At 40.6% G+C, this 22,319-nt stretch overlaps 1 protein-coding gene and 1 long non-coding RNA gene across 4 annotated transcripts in view; one reads left to right on the top strand and one right to left on the bottom strand.

The window, feature by feature from the left end:
- LOC147582346 (uncharacterized) overlaps positions 1–2,571 on the bottom strand; it is a 34,562-nt gene extending 31,991 nt beyond the window's left edge. The window contains exon 1 of the long non-coding RNA XR_015249003.1: positions 2,433–2,571. This is a non-coding gene — a long non-coding RNA (uncharacterized LOC147582346). The remainder of the gene's footprint in view (positions 1–2,432) is intronic.
- Positions 1,784–22,319, top strand: part of MAP4K3 (mitogen-activated protein kinase kinase kinase kinase 3) — a 206,459-nt gene continuing 185,923 nt past the window's right edge. Inside the window, exon 1 of one of the 3 annotated variants that reach the window (XR_015249002.1) lies at positions 1,784–2,196. Coding sequence is in view for 2 of the 3 variants with exons in the window: in XM_086700431.1 (XP_086556557.1) it covers positions 2,101–2,196 (96 nt within the window). In the remaining variant the exon portion in view is untranslated. The remainder of the gene's footprint in view (positions 2,197–22,319) is intronic. The other 2 variants (XM_086700431.1, XM_086700432.1) reach the window with 2 other exon arrangements.

Here is a 22,319-nt window from a genome sequence, read left to right as displayed (position 1 = left end):
CAAATGCAAAGTTATCTGCACAGATGATAATCCTAGCAAACAAAACAGTGAAACCATTATGAGGTTCTCTTGCTGAGAATTTGGCTCCCCCGCCCCTGTTAAAAAGGCAGAGAAAGCCAGTAGAGCTGATTCCTATTTGGGATAGTTTATTAGGTCTGCTTATCTGAATCCTGGACTAATTATTCTTATGTTTGGCTTAAAGGGGCCAAACAATTCTCCAAATGTGGACAAGCTGAAGAAAGGCCTGCAGTCTGGGTCCCTAGCAAGTGCCTTAAACAGGCAAAAGCAGGAATGGAATAACATTTATATTCGGGAGTTCAATTTTCAAGATACCAGAGCCTTAAGGTAAGATCTAGCTAGAAGAAATCCAATGATAAGCACTCATGTGGGAGTAATTTAAGTGATGTGCACATGTCACTCATGCTTTAATTAAAACAAAGCTATTTGTATGGGTGAAGAGACGGTCATTTTCCAACACCTTCTATTCAATACTCAGAGTAAACAACTTCTTTGAGAACTTAATATGCAATCTTCCTGTGGGCAAAAGGATTGAAATGAGAAAAATGAGGCAGTTAACTGTAACTGGCTTGACTATTATTTGATTACACTTATTTTATCCTTAAGAGGTTTGATAAGACCTAGTTTTTCAGGAGTCATCAGGCATTAGGGAGCACTAGTGGTTAGAAGGTGTGGTGCCTATGGATATTAGGAAGGCATTTCTGAAGCAAAGTAGTATTGTCAAAGTGGCCCTCACCTACTTGGTTAAAGCTTTTGGACATGCCTAGTGGATGGTTTATTGAGAACAGAAAATTAACTCTCCATGTCCACACGCTTTCTTGAACAGGTATTAACAGGTGGAGCCGGTGTCCACAAGACTGGATGCGATGCTCACCATCTGGGTCTCACTCTGGGTGGGACTTTGGGTAGGTACACTAAAGAGCTTCCGGATCAATCATGTGTTTACATTTCAGGCGCAGGATGGGTCTTGTTCACACTCCACCCTCCACTACCTTTCCTTCGCAAGGTTGCTCACAGCTTGCACTGTCCCCGCCCGGGTCTTTGATAATCCAGGCGTCTCTGGGGAAGAAGGTCAACCACTGTTTTAATTCTGGGCTCTGCCAGCTTCCCACGCTCTCCACTCGGGCTGGTGAGCAGCCGCTCAGCGTGTTTTTCCCCCAGAGCTTCCCACGCCCTACCCACTCCACACGCCTCCTGGCTGCCCTCCAGGCCTGCCCTCTTTTGCAGCCAGGCAGGCCAGCTTCAGTGTCGGATATCTAATCTAGCAAGGCTCACTTTTCTCAGGGGCTTTCCTCAGTGCCACCCTTTCCCCGCAATCTCAGAAGGTCTCTGGTACTCGGCTGTGTCTTCTGCGTGCAAGTGCTTCTACAAATAAACTGGGGCTCCTGGCTGTCTTGCAAATTAAAACTTTACTACCTGCTTAAGGTTGGGACGTGATACAGCGACATCAAACTTTGCTGTTCAGGGAATCAGAAGCGAAAAGGAGCTACTTTTTTTCCGTCCCACTCCCCGCGGCCCCTGGGACAGGCACACCTTCCCGGCAAGGCTCGGCCGCAGTTGCGCGCGGGTCGACAGCGCGAGAGTCCTGCGCGGGACCAGGGTCCGGTGCGGCCGGGCCGCCCGCCCACGCCCGGCAGGCGCGCGGAGCAGGAGCGCGCACGGGGCCGCACGCGCGCGGGGCCGACGAGCGCTCCCTCCGGGATCGCGGCTGCGCAGTCGGGCCGGAGCCGGGAAAAGGGGGAGGAGGGTGGAGGAGCCGGAGTAAGGGGAGGGGGAGGAGCGGCGAAGGCGGAAGCCATGTTGGAGTTGCACCCCGAGCGAGGGGCTGCGAGCGTTCTCCTCTCCTTGTGGGTGTGACCCGGGTTCGGCTGGCGGCGGACTGCGGGGGCGGGGACGGTTAGCCGGGTCGTCGTCCGCGGCGGCGGCGGCGTGAGAGGAGCTGCGGCGGCCGCAGCGTGGAGCCGGGCGATTGTGACCGCCGGGGGAGCAGGGGGCCGGCCGCGGCTCCCACTCTCCGTGTGGCCCCCTGAGCGCCCCCCCTCCCCTACCCGGGAGGGAGGCGGGGGGCACCCGGGGCCCGCCATGAACCCCGGGTTCGATTTGTCCCGCCGGAACCCGCAGGAGGACTTCGAGCTGATTCAGCGCATCGGCAGCGGCACCTACGGCGACGTCTACAAGGTAAAGGCGAGGGGCCGCGCGCCGCCGAGGCCGCGGGGTCGGGACCCGTCGCGGGGAGGGCGGGGGGCGCCGCCGCTGCCCCCCGGGCACCCGCGTCCGCGCTGTCCCTCCGCGGGAGGCGCGGGCGCCCCGGGAGCAATGGGGGAGGCGGAGGAGGAGCGGGCGCCCGGGGGGCTCTGCTGCCTTGGAGCGAACAAAGGGCCAAACGAGTCACCCCGAGACCTCCGAGCCCTTACCTGAACCCTCCCCTGGACGCGCAGTGCCCGGCTAAGGCTGGACGCGAGCGGGCCGCTCTGCTCGTTACAGCGCGGAGAGGGTCTGGCCGTTTGCTGCATTGGCAGGGTCAGAGCGACGAACCAGACGGCGGGGGTTTGGCGTATGTCAAACCGGTGTCCATCAGACGGACCCGGGACTGCCCGCCGTGGGTCGGGCACTGCTGCCCACCGGGCCGGCGGTAGTTTGGAACCTGGGCAGCCTCCGCCCACAGCCCCCCAACCTCTGGCCTCTTAGCATCCGCATACCAGTTTTCTTTTAATCTTCCAAGTATTGACTTGGGTCAGTAAAACAGATCTAGTTAGTATAATTTTTTTTCCTGTTTTGGAGAAAAACAACTTTGTTTTCTTCAAATTGAATTGGACTGTGGTGCCTTATTAAACTTGTTTTTGTCAGTGACATAGAAGATTCAGATTTTTTTTTTTTTTTTTTTTTAACGAATACTCAGCAAGGGTACTGGTTTGACTGGGTTAGAATTCAAAGTCCATTAGTCGTCCAGCTTTCCGGTTGTAAAGGTACCCCCTAGATAAATCACCCTTCCGTGGCCAGCTCAACTCTTGGCCTCGTAGAGACTGCCAAGATGGGGATAGCGCCAAATGTGGCAGCAGTCTTGATTTATTTATGTATCTTCTTACTGGTGACTGACTGAAGTACAACTCCTGTTTCACATAACATCAGAGGATGCACAGAGAAACTTAATTTTACTTTGGAAAGTTTCGTCTTAACTTTATTTTGCCCACGGATGGCAACTCACAGGACAGCCAGGATTCTGCATTCGTCTCCTTTTGTGGATGATTTGCTTTCCGTCATCACCTGTCTCATCAGTTTTTCTCGTGAGATAATACAGGAACTTTGTGCACACCTGTCATCTATACGGTACTGGGCATCTAAGCACGGGTTGTAGCAGAAAAAGATAGACATGTTCCTAATTCTTACTGGGAGTTTATCTATTTTGGGGAGGGGGCAAGAAGACCATTAAACAACCACTTAGATAATTATTTTATTGCAGTTTTATTTCGTGCTGCCCAGGAGAAAAGAAGATTAGGATTAGGGTGATAAGAGCACAGTAACAGGAGGACCTGATCTCTGGGGAGTCAGAGGCAATGGGGAGAGAAGATTATGCCAGATAGAGGCACATAATCTGCAAAGGCTCTGAGGCCCCAAGGAACAGGGGGAAGATTTGAAAGGCCTGAATGGCCTGAGAAGCCAGAGAAGGAGGGTGGCCCTAGATCATACAGGCCCCTTACGTCTTATGAAGCGGTCAGATTTTTCTGTAGGACAATGGGGAGCCATGGTAGGGTTTTCAGTGGAAGAGTAAAATTAGATTTGTACTTTTAAATTTTTTTTTTTTCAACGTTTATTTATTTTTGGGACAGAGAGAGACAGAGCATGAACGGGGGAGGGGCAGAGAGAGAGGGAGACACAGAATCGGAAACAGGCTCCAGGCTCCGAGCCATCAGCCCAGAGCCTGACGCGGGGCTCGAACTCACGGACCGCGAGATCGTGACCTGGCTGAAGTCGGACGCTTAACCGACTGCGCCACCCAGGCGCCCCTAGATTTGTACTTTTAAAAGATCTGCCTTACTGCAGCGGAGATTGGAGGGGAAAGAACAGTTAGGCAGCCATTGCCACAGTCCAGGTAAGAATGACCATTGGCTGTGTTTTGGAATTGGTGTGATTATGAAAGTTGAAGTGAATGGATCCAAGTAGATTAGAGCTATTTAGGGGAATCTAGTTATATTCAATTGAAAAGGTAACTAAAACTTTACTAGTGTGTAAGTCTTAGGTGGCAGTGTGTACAGTAAGTTCTTTTCAAGAATAATTGGCCATGTATTTACTATATTTAGAAAAAACAGCTGGTAGTTAAGCCACATGATTAAAAAGAAAAAAAAAAATTAAGGCCTATAATTTCCTAAGGACTTCTAAGTGCAATGCAGGTATAAGTTGATTACTCGTCAACTGTTTAAAGTAATGATAATGAGAACTAACATTTGTGGAGTGCTTATTCTTTGCTAGGTACTGCTGTAAGGTTTTTCCGCGTATTAATTTACTTACTGCTTACAGCAACCCTATGAAATCGGTGCTGTTATTCACTCCATTTTGCATTTGAGGAAACTGAGGCACAGGGAAGCTGTGGTAACTTGCCAGGGTGGGTAAGTGGCAAAGCACAATTCGAACCTTATCCTTTAGAGACTGCATTCTTAACGATAGCAGTACTGCCTGTATAAAGATAGGATATGAGCAGGTAATGTCTTACTGAATTTTCCAGTGGAGAAATCAGGGCACACCTTTTAGTTCAGCATACGTGTTGTAGCCATACTCTGTGTTAGAGTGGATCTTGAAGTAGTAGTCGGAATACCTAACTCCTACTGTGCAGCCAGGCCTCATTGTTTTTGTAGAGTCTGCCAAGTGGACACCAGATAATAGAGGCTTGATCCCTGTGCCAGACTTTTCCAATACCAGGGGCCCAAAGCAGAAAACTCCATGTGGTTTTTGGCATTGTACACCCTGCTTGCTAAATCACCCAAAGCTTAAGCTGTTTGTATTTTTGTCTGTAATCACGTCCACATATAAAGATAAAAGATTTTTTTTGTATTTGTTTGGCTGTTTTAGATTTTTCTTAATTGTACAAACTGTTGATTAGAGAGGAGTACATAAGAGGGTTTGTTTTCAAAAGCCAGTGTGTGTAATGTGCTCCTTAATTTGTCAGTTTAGGTGCTAAAAATGGAATAATCAGATTAAATAAGGTAGAGACTTAATTGTTTATAGTCATTCTTGGAAGGTGGGTGCTTCAAGGGATTTTTATTTTCAAACTGTATCCTAATGTGATAACATGCTTATTTAAGGTGGCATGGTTTAGTTAAAAAGCACTGGAGTAGGATGTGGAAGACCTGGAATTTATTAGTTGTGCAGCCTTGTAAAATCATTTAGCCTCTCAGCTGTTTTGTTGTGAAGGTGTTATTACCATCATATGCCTGTTTATGGTGTTAGATAAATGACTTGAGTTTTACCCAACAAGTTTTCATTTTTTCTAGGCCAAAAAATACAAGTATACATTCTCTCTGCACTACCTTAAAGTACGTGAAAATAGAGTTTAAAAAAAAAAGTCATACTTTTAAATGTCCTGTAACTGTATGGACTTTATCTGTGAGATGAAGTATTTGTAGCATCGGTTACCTAGGGACCTAGGAGTTGACAACTAGAGAGCTCAATGACTGGGCCTCAGGAGGTCCTCTGACATTAATAGGTTTAATGTATGTATATACATATACATATGTATATATATACGTGTGTATATATATATACGTATACATATGGGTGTTCTTTTGGAGAGATGGCTTATAGTGTTCATTACATTTAGAAAAAAGAAAAGAATGAACAATCTATAGGTTTGTCATTTCAGAGAGTTCTCTTGGAGAAATTAGGCAGTTTACCAGATCACATTATCAATGTTTATCAACATTAATAGGATTTTCACATGTGTTGTACTATTTTTTCTCAGGTAGCTTTTTCAGTTCGTCATATTCCTACACCATGTCTTGTTGTTTTTCTACATTTATTGCTAGAGAGAAGCAGAAGATACTAAAGCTGGAGATAGAGTAAGGCAAGGATGTTTGAAGGACCAGTCTTACTGTGTCTCTAAGGAAGTGTCTCATCTAGTCTCATGGCTTAAGCTTGATCCTGTGAATGACTCCCAAATGTGTTTCCGGTTCGTGCTTTCTCCTGAGCCCTAGCCCACTGTCTCCACCTGACCTCTTTCTTTACAGAGCACATCTGCCTCCAGATGGGCCTTTCCTTATATTCCACTTCTGTCAAAAGCCCCAGTGTTGGCAGTTTGCTAAGGCTTGGGGCCTTGGAATCATCTTTTATTCCGGACAGGACTTTGTAGGCATTTCCCAAAATGTGTCTGGGATGCTCCAGAGAAAGCACTACTATCAGTATACCGAAGACTGAGACATCATGTGGTAAAGAAACCTGTTAAATGTTGCTTAACCCAGCAAACTCCAAACTTGCTTGTCTGTGGGATTCTTTTTCTCTGTAATCCATATTGCTTGTCCTTAGAATCAGTGTCCTGTAGAGAACATGCTTTGGAAATGTTGATATTGATTTTATCTGTGTGTGTTTGGAAGCCATTCCCTGTGAAGCAGAGGCTGCACTGTTGCTAAGCATCGAAGTAGCACTCACATGGTAGTCTGGGTAAACAGACGGAGTCTCTATGAAAGCTGATAGGAGCAAAACGGAAGATTGGGCAGTGAAATCAGAAAATTCATTTGTTCAAGCATTTAGTGAATTGTGTTGGCTGATTTGTAGCTCTGTATCTTTCAAGGTGTTCTGATTAATATCCTCAAACACTAATTCTTTCATTATACTCCATGGTTATAAGATTGGAAAACTCAGTTCTGAAACCTAACTTCTTTTGAGGAACATGAATACCTTAAGCATGGAGAAAAGAATAGCTGAAGGAAAATAAAACCTGATTGTCTAAGGCTATGCTTATTTTTCACTTTCATGGAGGACAAAGTCTAGGGGGACCTGAGGTCCTAAACTTCAGAAAGGTCGTTTGAGTATTTAAGGTAAAATTAAGGTAGAATTTTCCAGCATTAGTAGTTACTTGCGATGGCAAGCGACAGTGGGACAGACTGTGGGATCATTTTTCTTGAGAGCTTTAAAAACAACAACAAAACCCAGGTTATCTGACTTTGATATGGATCTGACTCCCTAAAGGAGGTGCTTACCTCCAAGGTTTAATATGTATACATATTTACTTGTGACAGAACATTTAATACATTATTTTGTATTGAGAGTGAATAGTTGGTAGTTCTCTTTTGAGAGTACACTGAACAACCATCCTACATTGAATAGCACTACTGTGAAAGGAAATGTGTTAGGGACTGTGAGCGGAGTAGCAAAAATGACAAGATTTGGCCCTTGGTATTTATAGGGACGTGGAATGTGGACCTACTTTTAGCTATCATAGTTTTGAGTTCAAAACCTTTTTGATTTCTTCTTTTCTATTATATTAAATCTCTTACTGGCTGAGAGATTGTCTAGACACTCCATAATCTGAACAGATGACTTCTCTGTAGCTTAGTAAAGTGGTTTAAGAGCTGGGTTCTGTCTGGAGTCAGAATGCCTGGTTTCACTACCCTTAGCCAATTACTTAATCCTTTTTTCTCTGCCTCAGTTTACTCAGCTGTAAAGTAGTGATGCTTAGAAAAGGGCCTTGTACTCTGTGCCTCTAATCATTAATTGCTTCTGGTATTATTTATTACATATTTCTTTTGCTACTGGCCTAACCTACCCTGCTTCTCATGCTCCTGCCTCAGGGTTTTTGCACTTGCTGTTCTGGGCCTGAATTCTGCCCTCCCCCGATAGCTATATGGTTTGCTTCTTTGTTTCCCTTGGGTTTCAGCTCACATGTCACCTTTTAATGCGTCTGTTCCTTACCACCTTATAGGAAATAACACCCCATTCTCTTTTTTTTAATGTTTTATTTATTTTTGATAGAGTGTGAGCAGGGGAGGGGCAGAGATAGAGGGACAGAGGATCTGAAGCGAGGTCCGTGCCAGTAGCAGCAAGCCCGATGCAAGGCTCAAACTCATGGACAGCGCCATCATGACCTGAGCCTAAGTCCCACGCTCAACTGACTGAGCCACCCAGGCACCCCACCCTACTCTTAACTTTCTGTCTTTAACAGGGATGCATCCAGATTTTGTAGGGCCTGAAGTTTATATAGTTTGGGGGGGGGGCCCTCATTAAGTAAATAAATAAAAATAAAAAGTTTGGTATAAAAGTGAATATTTAGAATGAGAAAAGATGTCCCAACAAAATGTTGTAACCTTAGAGTCAGGTCCTTTTTTGAGATCTCTGTAGGCATTTACTCAGAAGTGGTCTCATAAAATGCTCCCTGTTAGCATCCTGTTACTGGTCACCTTCTATGTTCTGCATGTCCCAGTAATTCTCAGCACTCACAGAGGCGAGTGAGGAAGCCTGAACTTGAAGTTCTGTTAGCTTTATAGAAAACTCACCCTCTGCTCTCTTCCTAATTTTCGTTTTTATTATGACGTTTGTCACCTTCTATTTAGTTGTGTATTTCCTTTCTCTTCCTACTATAGTGTAAATCCAGGAAGCTGGTGGTTTTGTTTTGTTCACTACTGTGCCCTAGTGTGTGACACATATTAGACTCTCAGTACATATTTGTGGAATGAATGAATGAACTGATAAAGGGAACAAACTATATGCTATGTGAGTTTAGAGAAAGGAGATCATTGTTTCTGGTTGGGAGAAATCACAGCAGGTTTTACAGAGAAGGTACCATTGGGCTGGATTTAAAGTTCTGGTAATAGTGAGTACAGAATGAATTACGCATTGTGGATTATTATTAGGTCTAAACTAAATCAGTAGCCCTAATGTGAGTATCTTTTGCATGTTAAGTGGTGGTCATATCTATTATGTGCATATGAAGATACTCTGTCATTTTAAACTGAAGACTTTTAGTGACTAGTGAGTATATGGAGCTGTTATGTATTGGTTTTATTTTGTTTTTTAATAGAATTAAACTGGGCTTTTAGGAAAGGATTTTGTTTACCAGTACCAAAAGGCCTTAGATTCAAGAGATGAAAACATGCTATTTTCTGCTTTAGCTTTGTCAGTCTTTTTTTTCCTGGAGGATGCCACGTTTCAGAGTTCCAGGCTGCCTTGACCTGAGATTGTGGGTTTGGATTCCTAGTGTGACAATGCATTGCTTATCTTAGTCCTTAAACTCTGTAGGAGAATTTTAGATTTGACTGTGAATTTTAGTTACGTTTAAATAAGACTTTTATTTTGTTTGATTGAAGTCTTGTTAGAAGTTTGAGATGGTCATCTACCTTCTCCTGCTCAAAAAATCTTCTCTACATTGCCTGTGGACGAAAGTGCATCTTTTTAAGCCTAACATTAAAGGCACTGTCCTTTTTGCCCTCTGGCCCCTAAGAATGAGTTAAGTTTAGGTAGCTGGGAGGGGGCAGGGAGAGAGAAGAGGCTGGCAGAGAAGGGAATGGGGTGTTGGTATTCCCAGGTGTATGTAAACTATAGGGGTAAAGGCTTGGGGACTAGAAGAGAGGATTAACTTGGAAGGCTTGTGTTGGGAGCATGGAGAAATAAGATTTGCTAGATAAGGGAGGGCCAATTTTAAACTTCTTGGAAGCTAGATAAAGTTATTTAGGTATGAATTGGTAGCACGTTGGGAACTCTAAAGTTTTCTGTACAAGGAGTAATGGATCAGAGAGGAAAGATGGAAATATCTGCTAAATAGAATCTGTGATTCTTAAACTTTTTAGTTTCAGAACCCCTTTATGCTTTTAAAAGTTATTGAGAACCCCAAACTTATTTGTTGTATCTATTGCTATTGACTATTTTAGCAGTTAGACATAACCGAGTTTTAAAAAATACCAATTTATTAAAAAGAATAAACTTATTACATGTCACATAAGTGACATTTTTATGAAAAATAACCATATTTCCAAACAAAAATTTAGTGAGGAGAGTGACATTGTTGTACATTTTCCAAGTCTCTTTAATATTTGTTAAATAGAAGACAGATTCTCAATTCTTCATTTATTCTGTTGGGACATTTTGTTTTGTTGACGTATATAAAAAAATCTGGTCTCATGTATTTGGAAAAGGAGAATATTTTACTAGCCTTTTCAGATAATTGTGGGTATTTTCCTCTGATTCTTTTCCACGACTTGACAGTTCGTACCTTCTTAAAAGTTAGTTATCATGTGGAATCCAAGACCATATCAATGAAGCTTTCTTACTCTTATGTTAAAAGTCTCTTCTTGGACTTAAATGGATCTTTTTTTTTTTTTTTTCTTTTTTAACATCATGCATTGGTCATTTAGAAAATAGAGATTAACTGAGTTATCCTGATCTTACCAAAGTTTCCATATTTCATTACACAAGGTCAAAAATCATCATTCCTCTTGATGGAAAAGCTTTTTTTTTTGAAGTTTATTTATTGAGAAAAGGGAGAGAGGGGCAGAGAGAGAGAATCTCAAGCAGGCTCCGCATCAGCACAGAGCCCAATGTGGGGCTTGAACCCACAAACCGTGAGATCGTGACTTGAGCCAAAGTGAAGAGTCGGAGACTCACCTGGCTGAGCCACCCAGGCGCACCATTGGCAGAAAAGTTTTGAGGTACTGATGGTAGATAGAAGTTTTCCAAGATTCATGTTTCTCTCTGAAAGTACTAAATGTATCACTTGCAATAAATACTGTTGGTTTTTTTCACTGAAGTGACAGATTCATTAGTTCATTTTCAATAAAATTTCAAATACTTAAGCATGACTGACCAGTTCTTTTAAATGAAAAATGGTGTTCTGTAGAAAAAGTGGCTAGTTCAGTTTGCAGCTCAAAATCACACATGCTGTTCTTTGAGACAACCGTTGTACTTTGGTATGCAGTGGAAGTGTTTTGTGGATATCATCAAATAGAATATTAAAATGACTTGTATTAAGGGTTAAGAATTAATAAAATCAATAATTATGCTTCAATAAAGGCATTCTTAAGTGAAACTGGTATTTTGTTGTTGTTGTTTTGTTTTGTTTCTCCTTTTGAGTGCATGGCAGTGAAAAATATGGTGACTGGTAGTACATTGTGGGACCACTGCTTTGATTTATGCCAAGGCACCAGCAGTTTTATCACCATTGCTTTTGCTTTTTTTAGTGCAAATGTCAACATGGTAAAAGGAGGCAAATAACATTTTCATATTATGAAAATCATTTTGTCCTTTCAAACCCTCAAGGTAGGGACTCTCAGGGATTCACAGAATTGTGCTAGAATATTATATGGAATAAGCTAAGGGTGAGGTATGTAGTGATGGAGCAGACAAGGTGAGAAGAATGGCAAGGAAGGAACTGATGAGAAGCATCCTGAAGAAACATTTGATGGGGCTTTGTGAAGAAATATGAAGATGGAGAAAGACGATTTAAAGAGGACATCAAAAACTTTTTTTTTTTATTTTAATTTTAAGGAGGCTCCATGCCATGGTGGGGCTCGGACTCATGACCCTGAGATCTGGAGTTGCATGCTCTACTGATTGCACCCCAGGACTTCAAAATTTTAAGCTTGAGGAGCACATAAAATAGTTGTTCGAGCCAATTAGTAGTGGGAGAATGATGTCAGTTACAAAGACAGTAAAGGTGAGAGGGAGGAGCTCGGATGGAAGTAGGGATCTTTTACTAGAAAATAGGTATCTGTGAGATTCGTTGTTGTTGTTGTTTTTTGCTGTAGTTTCTCTGAAGAAACACTAATAGTGACTTTTCCTTTTTCTGTGGAGTGTAACAGTTCTTTGGCAGTGTCTTTAAGACTAATGAAAATTGGTCAGGGTCAGTACCTTTCTCCCAGCACTTAACTGAGGGATTACTGGAGCACCTGCAAAAGATATGTCTTCCTGTTGAACCGTGCTACACATTTGAATGGTAACTAAGGTAGGAATTAGTGGAACAGTAGAATATGGACTAGATATTTTTATTGTGCCATACTTTTTAAAAATTTTGTTTTATTCTTACAGCATATACATTATACATCCACATCTTTAATAATTTTAAAATTATCTAACTCTTGGGGCGCCTGGGTGGCGCAGTTGGTTAAGCGTCTGACTTCAGCCAGGTCACGATCTCGCGGTCCGTGAGTTCGAGCCCCGCGTCAGGCTCTGGGCTGATGGCTCAGAGCCTGGAGCCTGTTTCCGATTCTGTGTCTCCCTCTCTCTCTGCCCCTCCCCCGTTCATGCTCTGTCTCTCTGTGTCCCAAAAATAAATAAACGTTGGAAAAAAAAAAAAAAAAAGACCGTGCAGAGAGTAATTATAAAAAATAAAAATAAAAAAAAAATAAAATTATATAACTCCCAAGAGATAAGATATACTCTTAGTATTTTGATATATTTTCTTCTGTTTTTTTAATAAATATTTTACAAAGCTTTTATGCTGTTATATATTTCTAAGGTAGAATTAGTCTACTTACAGTGAAATGATTCGATCTTAGTGTTCAGTTAGGAGAGTTTTAACAGGGGCGCCTGGGTGGCTCAGTCGGTTAACTGTCCAACTTCAGCTCAGGTCATGATCTCACAGTCCGTGAGCTCGAGCCCTGCGTTGGGCTCTGTGCTGACAGCTCAGAGCCTGGAGCCTGCTTCAGATTCTGTGTCTCCCTCTCTCTCTCTGCCCCGTCCCTGCTCATGCTTTGTCTCTCTCTGTCTCAAAAAAAATAAAAAACATTAAAAAAAATTTTTAGAAGAGTTTTAACATACAGAAAACTGCATAACCCACACCCTTATTAAGAAAGAACATTTCCTTAACCTCAGAAAATTCCTTCATGCCCCTTCCCAGTCTCACACCCCCCTCTCCCATGGCAATCACTATTCTGATTTCTGTCAGTGTAAAAGCTTTTTTAGAACTTCATGGAAATGAATCACAAGTGAGTTGCCTTAGCACCTTTGACGATAAATATATGGGGATATTCTGGCTTCCGTTGTGTTCTGTTGAGCTGTATGGCTGTACTTGTACCAGTGCATCACAGTCTTGCTTACTATTGTTTTATGGATAGTCTTGGATTCAGGTAGTGAGTCCTCCAACTTTGTTCTGTTGCTGTTTTTTTTTCAAAACTGTTGGCATCTATTTTAAGTCCTTTGTTTTTTCCATGTGAATTTTAGAATTGCTTTTCAAATGATATAAAAAAGCCTGCTGGGATTTTGTTTGGGAATAATTATAAACTCACAGGAAGTTACAAAAAGAGTACAAAGAGGTCTTGTGTACCCAACACCTAGCCTCTCCCAGTAGTGACATCTTTATATGACTACAGTGCATTATCAAAACCTGGAGCTCGATTGGCACAGTGTGATTTAACTAGACCTTGGATTTCACTGCTTTTTGCATGCTCTCATTTTTACGTGTCTTTGTGCATAATTTTGTGACATTTGATCATGTAGATGGTCCGCTGGGATTTTACTGGGATTTGGTAGGATCTGCAGCTCAATTTGTGGACATTTGAGATCTTAATAGCATTGAGTCTTCTGATCTATGAATATGTCATTTCCCTCTATTTATTAGATCTTTGTCTTGTCAGTGTTTTACCTTTCTTTTCTTTTTTAACTTCTAAATTTTATCCCTAGTCTTTTCTCCTAACATTGTAGTAAAAGATAACTATTAACGTAATATTTCTTCAAGGTGGTGCAGTAATCGAATGTGGGCGACATTTTCAGTTTTTATTAAAATCTTCACTGTATTAGTAATGTCTGACTTCCTTTCACTTGACCTTGTACATTTTAGCTCTGAGCATGTGGACTCCTTTTAAAATTGGCAAAAGTGAAAAGAAAATGGGAAATGACTATTTAAAATCTGTTCACTTGAGCTTTCTTATCTGAAGATTAAAACAAAGTCTTTAAAAATCTGAGATATTTTTATATATGAGATATGGGTTTATGTGTGCATATTTTGTAGATTTCATCTTTTTTGAACTTATTAAAGAAAAATAACTTAAAGTTTGCTTCATCCTTAAGTGAATAATCAACAACAATGTACCAGATTGTTTAGGAGATCCTAAAAAATTTCTTTCAGATTTTGAGGAGCTTATACTCAGATTGAGGAAACAAAATATGCCTAAATGGAACATCTAAGGAACATTCCTAAGGCAGCAATTTAACAATTAAAAAAGCAACGATGTGTCATAAATTCTACAGAAATTCAATTTAAGCGTAAGATGACCTGGGGTTAATCGGTAAAGACTTCCTGGAAGAGCATATCTTGACTTGGGACTGGAAGAAATACTGGGTTTGCATTTGTAGAGAACATTGGGGAAGCCATATGAGTAAATATGGATAAAAATACTGCTGTGCAGTCAAAGTGGGCGGAGAGCCATTTTGACTAAAGTAAGGGTCCATATTGGGAAATGTGATAGATAATGTTTCAGGTACCCAAGATACAGACAAATGAATGCCAACTTAAGGATATGAACTCATTTGATTTATAGTATAAAAGTTTCCAAATTCATTAGGGCCAGTCTTGTCTTTCTAGCCTGTTTAGTTCACTATTTCGATGGTATTAATTGAATTTTCCTTTATTCCTCCTCCCCTCCCCCAATTGAGCTCAAAGTTATACATTTCATTTTTATACTTTTGGTGATTACCTTAAAATTTCAACAGGCATAATCAGGTTAATGAATATCTCTGTTCTCTTTCTGGTCCGTACATGGACTTTAGAATGCTTAATTCAATTACTGCCTTTTTGTATTGTCTCTTGTTTTGGTTCTGCATTGTTTTACATCTTCCTGATTAGTATTTATTAACATTATTTTATACAGACAGTTCTCTTTTACATTTACCTATACGTGTTCAGTTTCATTGTTCACCATTGTTTCTTGGCATTGTACTCGTGTTCTGGGTTCAGTGTTCTTCCTGGTGACCACTCTTTGGTAGGGTTCTTTCTCTTTCTTTCTCTCTCTCTCTCTCTCTCTGTCTCTTTATTTCTCTCTTTGTCTCTTTCTCTTTCAAGTGAGGGACTGTGTAAGGTGAACTCAGAGTTTTTTTCCCTCCCTCAAAAATGTCATTATTGTATCCTTACTTTTAAATCTTAAGTTAGCATGGCATAGAACTCTAAGTTGACAGTTATTTTGTCTCAGAACTTTGAAGATATTCTGTTGTCTTCTGGTTACCTGTTGCTGTTGTTAAGTCTGTTGTCAAAAAATAAAATGATAAAAAAAAGTTTATTGTCAATTTAATTCTTGTTTCTTGTAGCTAATCTATTCTTTCTGATTGACTTTTAAGTTTTTTCTTTTTTTTTTTTTTCTTTTTACTCTGGTGTCCTGTAGTTTTCACATTGATGTTTTTTAGATGTAGATTTGAATACAAATATTAGTTGTTTTTCTATAAGGAGTAGCATATTTCTTCAGTCCTGGAAAATTCTGAGCTGGTATATCATTGACTATTATTTCTTCCCCATCTCTCTGTTGTTTCCCTTTAGAGCTCCTATCGTATGTTGTATCCTTTTATTTCACTGTGTCCCATAAAGTCATGGTTTTTCCAGCTCTTTATTCTGTGTCTTCTGTTATGGTTCATGTGTATAGTATCTTTGTGTCTGTGTATAATCTGTTGCTTTTTAAAAATCCTTTTTTCGGGCTCCTGGATAGCTCAGTTGGTTAAGCAGCTGACTCTTGCTTTGGGCTCAGGTCATAATCTCATGGTTTGTGAGTTGGAGCTCTGAGTTGGGCTCCATACTGTCACCACCTAGCCTGCTTGGGATTCCCTCCCTCCCTCTCTCTCCCTTTCCTTCCCTCTCCTCCCCCTTCCCCCACATGTGCTCGCTTTCAAAATAAATAAAGAAAAATCCTTCTTTTGGGTGGAAATAATTTGAACTCATAGGAAAATAGCAAGAATAATATGAAGAACTCTTTTATACCCTTACCCCATATTCAACAGTGATTAACACTGCCACATTTGCTTTTTCACATTTTCTCTTTCTATCTATACATATTATTTAAAAAAATTTTTTTTAATCCTTATTTATTTTTGAGAGAGAGAGACAGAGTGGAAGTGGGGAAGGGGCAGACAGAGAGGGAGACACAGAATCTGAAGCAGGCTCCAGCCTCTGAGCTGTCAGCATGGGGCTCGAACTCACAGGCTGCGAAATCATGACTTGAGCCGAAGTAGGGCACTGAACCGACTGAGCCACCCAGGTGCCACTATACCTGTTTTTTTTTTTATCTGAACCATTTGAGGGTAGGTTGCAGACATCATGTTCCTTTACTTGTAAACATTTAATATATATTTCTCAAAGTAAATATATTCACTTAAAACAGTTATCAAAATCGGGCGCCTGGGTGGCGCAGTCGGTTAAGCGTCCGACTTCAGCCAGGTCACGATCTTGCGGTCCGTGAGTTCGAGCCCCGCGTCAGGCTCTGGGCTGATGGCTCAGAGCCTGGAGCCTGTTTCCGACTCTGTGTCTCCCTCTCTCTCTGACCCTCCCCCATTCATGCTCTGTCTCTCCCTGTCCCAAAAATAAATAAACGTTGAAAAAAAAAAATTAAAACAGTTATCAAAATCAGAAAATTTTAATATTAGCACAATACAGTTGTTAATCTGATTTCCAGACCTTGTATTCAGGTTTCTACTGATGGCCCTAATGATATCCATAATATCATTTTCTTCCTAGTCCAGAAACCAGTCCAGGATCATATTTCGCTTTTCGTTTCCAAGACACTTCATTCTTTTTTAACCTAGAATAGTTTTTTAGCCTTTCTTTGCCTTTCTAGGCACTGACATTTTTTAGGAGTATACATCATTTATTTTGCCGGATTTCCATTTTGGGCAGAAATGTATATAAATGATGTGTCCTCTGTGAATAATATCAGGAGGCATGTGATGCTGACTTGTTTCATTATTAATATTTTGATCACGTGGTTAACATGGAGCTGCCAGATTTCTTCAGTATGAAGTTATTTTTTCCTTTGTAATTAATAAGTTGTGGGGAGATATTTTAAGACTGTATAGTGTCTCTTTCCTTACCTAACTTGCAGCCATCAGTTTTAACATCCATTGGTGAATCTTACTTGAGTTATTATTATGTGGCTGCAGAAGAATGCTTTTCTAACTCCATTAACTTCTTCTGCATTTATTAGTTGACATTCTGTTGTGATGAAGAGCTTTTACTTCTCTATTCATTTTTGGACTTAATGGATTTTTTACTTTATTCGTTGGGTTCTAATTGATCATAATCATTTATTTTGATGTTCAAACTACTTCAGATTTGGTCAGTTGGATTCTGTCTTAGTTCAGGCTGCCAAAACAAAATATCATAGACTGGGTGGCTTAAACAACAAAAAATTTATTTTCTCACCATTCTGGAGACTTGAAGTCTAAGATCATGATGTGCCAGCACAGTTGGTTTCTGGTGAGCGCTCTGTTCCTAGCTTCTAGATGGCCACCTTCTCACTGTGCTCACAAGGCAGAGAAGGAGGGGGTATCTCTGGACACTAATCTCATCATGAGGGGCCCAAACCTCATGACTCATCTAAACCTAATTATTTCCCAACACCATCGCTTTGGGGGTTAGGACTTCAACATACAGTTTGGTATGTGTAGTGTGGGCACAGTTCAGTCCAGAGCAGATTCCATTGCTTTTTAAATTATAATAGTTATATTTCTAGAAGCTCTGTTTTATTACTTTTCAAGTCTGTGTATTCTTTGTACATAGTTTCTTGTTCTTAGATTTTTGATTCCTTTTTCTAACTGATTATTTTTACATATTTAACATTCTCTTTCAAGTTACCATTCTGTCTTTTCAAATTTTGAGAAGTTGTAGTCTTGCTGTTTGTTGTTGTATTTGCTGACTCACTCATGGTACATTTTTATTTTAATTCTGAATTCATCAAGTTTTTTCTGTAAGAATATTTTTGTGGCTCAAATTGTGGGGGTGTCTTTCCAAAACAGTTCTGCTTTTGCTTCTTCCAGGAACCTCAGGAGTCTCTTTGGTCTGGGACTGATATTTATGTTAATTTCCCTGTTTGAAATTCCTCACACCTTATGGATAATGCAAATTTGAACCCCAAACCCAAATGAGCAGCTGGGCTCTTGGTTTTGAATTCTTAAGGGACTTTTTTCTTTCTCCCTGTTCAAAGCCCAAGCAGAGACAAGCTGTTGTTATCCTCCTCCTGTGCTTGTGCATTCCTTTTTTTTGTTTTTTGTTTGTTTTGTTTTGTTTTGTTTTGTTTTTCTTTTCACTTTACTGAGGTTGCAGTCCTTGCCAGGTCCTAGTTTTATCCAGAGGTCTCTGTCCCAATGTATTGTTTTGAGTTAATCCCAAGATCTGTTCACCTGTCCTCAAGTTATTTTATTTATTTATTTAAAAATTTTTATTTATTTTTGAGAGAGCACAGACAGGGGAGGGTCAGAGAGAGAGGGAAACAGAATTCGAAGCAGGCTCTGTGCTGTCCTGTCAGTGCAGAGCCTGACTCGGAACTCGAACTCAACAAACTCCTAGATCAGGACCCGAGCCATAGTCGGACACTTAAATGACTGAGCCACCCAGGCCCCCCTGTCCTCAAATAATTTAAAAACCCAAACATCTAGTTTGTAGAGGCCAATTTCTCCCCTTCTGCATCCCTTCTATTTTTTATCCTTATCCCACTGTTGTTGGAAGCCTCAACTCTGGTTTTCTATTTCCCTTCATTTATGGTACCCAGGATTTTACTTGTATTTTTTGTAGACCCCATTAGTTTTAGGTTTACAGAAAAATTGAGCAAAGAGTACAGAGTTCCTATACACCCCTATTAATGTCTTATATTAGTGTGATACATTTGTTAAAATTAACAAAACAGTATTGATCCATTATTATTTTTTTTGCTGCTTTTTTTTTTTTGTTTGAGCATGAGCTGGGGAGGGGCAAAGAGAGAGAGGGAGACAGGAACTGAAGCCAGCTCCATCCTGACAGCAGAGAGCCAGATGTGGGGCTTGAACTCAAAAGCTGTGAGATCATGACCTGACTTCTCACAAGCTGCGAGATCATGACCTGAGCTGAAGTCGTATGCTTAGCCAACTGAACCACCCAGGAGCCCCTGATCCATTATTATTAACTAAAGGCCATTACATTAATGAACTTCAGTTAAGTTTACATTAGGGCTCACTCTTGGTGTTGTACATTCTGTGGGTTTGGACAAATGTATTAGGACAAATGTGTTAGATATGTATCCATCAAGGTATCATACAGAGTATTTTCACTGCTCAGAAAATAATCTGAGTCTGCTTCTCTGTTCTCCCTAACCCCCTCTCCTGCCTCTGGCAACCACTGATCTTCTTACTGTCTCCATAGTTTTGCCTTTTCCAGAATGTCATATAATTGGAATCATAGATATGTTGATTTTTCACACTGCCTTCTTTCACTTAGCAATATGCATTGTTTCCTTCGGGTCTTTTTGTGGCTTGATATATCTCATTTGTTTTTTTATCACTGAATAACATCCCAATGTATGATCGTACCACAGTTTATATATCCTTTCACCTATTGATTGACATCTTGGTTCCTTTAAAGTTTTGGCAGATATGAATAAAGCTGCTATAAACACATGTGCAGGTTTTTGTGTGGACATAAGTTTTCACCTCATTTGGGCAAATACCAAGGTGTGCAATTGCTGGGTTGTGTGGTAAGACTGTTTAGCTTTGTAAGAAACTGTCTATCGTCCAGAGTGTCTGCACCATTTTGCATTCCCAGAAGCAGCAAATCATGATCCTGTTGTTCTACATCTTTGCTAGCATTTGATGTTGTAAGCATTTTGGATTTTGGCTATTCTAATAGGTGTGTAGTAGTATCGTTGTTTTATTTTTTATTTTATTTTATTTTAAAAAAATGTTTTTATTTTTGAGAGAGAGAGAGACAGTACAAGCAGGGGAAGGGTAGAGAGAGAGAGAGAGAGAGAGAGAGAGGGAGAGAGAGAGAGGGAAACACAGAATCTGAAGCAGGCTCCAGGCTCTGAGCAGTCAGCACAGAGCCTGACATGGGGCTCAGACTCACGGACCGCGAAATCATGACCTGAGCCGAAGTCAGACACTTAACTGACTGCGCCATGCAGGCGCCCCTCATTGTTTTAATTTTCAGTTCGCTAGTGACCTTTGATGTTGAGCATCTTTTCATATGCTTATTTTCAATCTGTATACCTTATTTGATGAGATGTCTGTTCGGATCTTTTGTCCTTTTAAAAATTGGATTGGTTGTCTTATTGTTGAGTTTTAAGAGTTCTTTGTGTATTTTGGATACAGGTCCTTTATGAGCTATGTGTTTTGCCAATATTTTGTCCCAGTCTGTGGCTTGTCTTTTCATTTTCTTTACAGTGTCTTGAGCAGAGCAGAAGTTTTTATTGTAGCAAAATCCAGCCTATAAAAAAAATTTTTTTTTTGGCTGATCATGCCTTTGGTGTTGTATCAAAAATCTCATTTCCAAATCCAAACCAAGGTCACTTAGATTTTCAGTTATCTTCTAGAACTTTTATAGTTTTGCATTTTATGTATCGGTCTTGATCCACTTGAGTTAAATTTGGGAGAAGTGTTAAGCTCTGTGTCTAGATTCTTTTTCTGTCTTTTTTTTTTTTGCATGTGGCTGTCCAGTTGATTCATTACCATTAGTTGAAAAGACCATCCTTTTTCCATTGAATTGCCTTTGCTCCTTAGTCAAAGATCACCTGACTATATTTGTATGAGTTTGTTTCTGGATTCTTGTTTTAGAGCTTTCTAACAAAGTAGCACTGACTGGGTAGCCTAACTGGCAGAAATTTATTTTCTCATAGTTCTGGAGGCTAGCAGTCTGAGATTAAGGTGTTGGCAGGATTAGTTTCTTAAGAGGACTGTCTCCTTGGCTTATAAATGGCTGTCTTCTCCTAGTGTCTTTACATGGTCTTCCCTCTAACTGTCAGTATTCAAACACAGGTAGTTTGAGATTATTAAAAAGTGGTAATCTGGAGTCATATATAGCAGAGAACTAGGGGAGGTAAGTACTGGTAGACCAGTGAATCTAGTTAGGAGGATATACTTGATGTCCATAGAGTCATTTTCTTGAGTGGTTGGAATGCAAAGAATCTAATTGCAAGTGATTCAGAAGGTAAGAGGGGATGGTGACATCTTCTGTAGTTTGTTGTTGAGAAGTTTCATTCCGTTAGCTTACTTCTGGTACCATATTATTCTTAGCCTTTTAGTGTGTTCATCAGGAGTGTTTGTTGAGCATCTGTGCTGGGCTTTGGCAGATGTGGAGGATGTGATCCCTCTTCTCAGAGAGGTGGCAGACTAGATATAGGGATAGGACCAGGTAATTTAATTACAGCATTAAATGGTATGTATTATTTTGTGGTTATGTATTGGATTATGTGATTCTTGGTAAAAACTGAGAAATGAGACAATGCTTCAGTCTACTGCCAAATAAGAAAGACTTTTTGGAAGAGATAGAGTGAAAGGTGGGCCATGAAGTGTGGTTTAGATTTAGGTGGATGAGGTGGAATGGTATTATAGTGGAGATGGATATTGCAGAATAAAAACCTGATGGGGGAGGAATAAGCAAGAAGGGGTCATGCAGGAAACTGGTCAAACATGCCTCCATCTGTATTGGAGAATACTAGGAAGTATTGGATATTAATAACAATAATTATAATAGCAAATAGCATTCATGAAGTACTTGCTATGTACCAGTTGTGGTTTTATGTAAACACTGTACAAGTATTCTCATTTTAATCCTCATGGCATTATGAGGTAGGCATTGTTGTTATTTCCTTTTTATAGATGTGGAGACTGAGGCACAAAAAGAAAGGTCAAGAACAGACCCAGAGTCATACATCCAGTACGTGGTAAAACAAGGATTTGAATTCAGGCAATCTTTACTCCAGAACCTATGCTTTGTAGTCAGTTACTATGTTCTGCTATAGAGAGTAGTTGAGACCAAAATACGTCTTGAGAAACTGTCTCACAAATGAAATATGATAGAAATAAGGGAACCACTGAAGATGTTTGAGACAAAGTGTAGATAATGAGCTACTTGATTGCAGGGACCACTTAGTCCCATAGAGGATTGGTGGGTGTGATGTAGGATGGACATGAATCCTCAATCTGATATTTCAGATTATCTAGAATATCTTGTTCCAATCCAAGAGTGAATGGTAATGATGTGACTCAGATTAACAATAGGGGAAGTTTTGGACATAGATGGCCTAGAGAAGTTGAGTGAAGAGAGATGTGCAATTAGGTTTTGGGCAAATTGAGATAATATATTTAACTAGACAGGTGTTGTCCCATTCCCCTCCCCTCTCCCCCTGAAGTGGTAGACTAGCAGATTTAAAGGGACCCTAGGG

This window comes from Puma concolor, chromosome A3 (genome assembly GCF_028749965.1).
Source record: "Puma concolor isolate L17-30 chromosome A3, mPumCon1.1.hap2, whole genome shotgun sequence".
NCBI classification, from domain to species: domain Eukaryota; kingdom Metazoa; phylum Chordata; class Mammalia; order Carnivora; family Felidae; genus Puma; species Puma concolor.
This window is presented reverse-complemented; position numbering and strand designations above follow the sequence as displayed.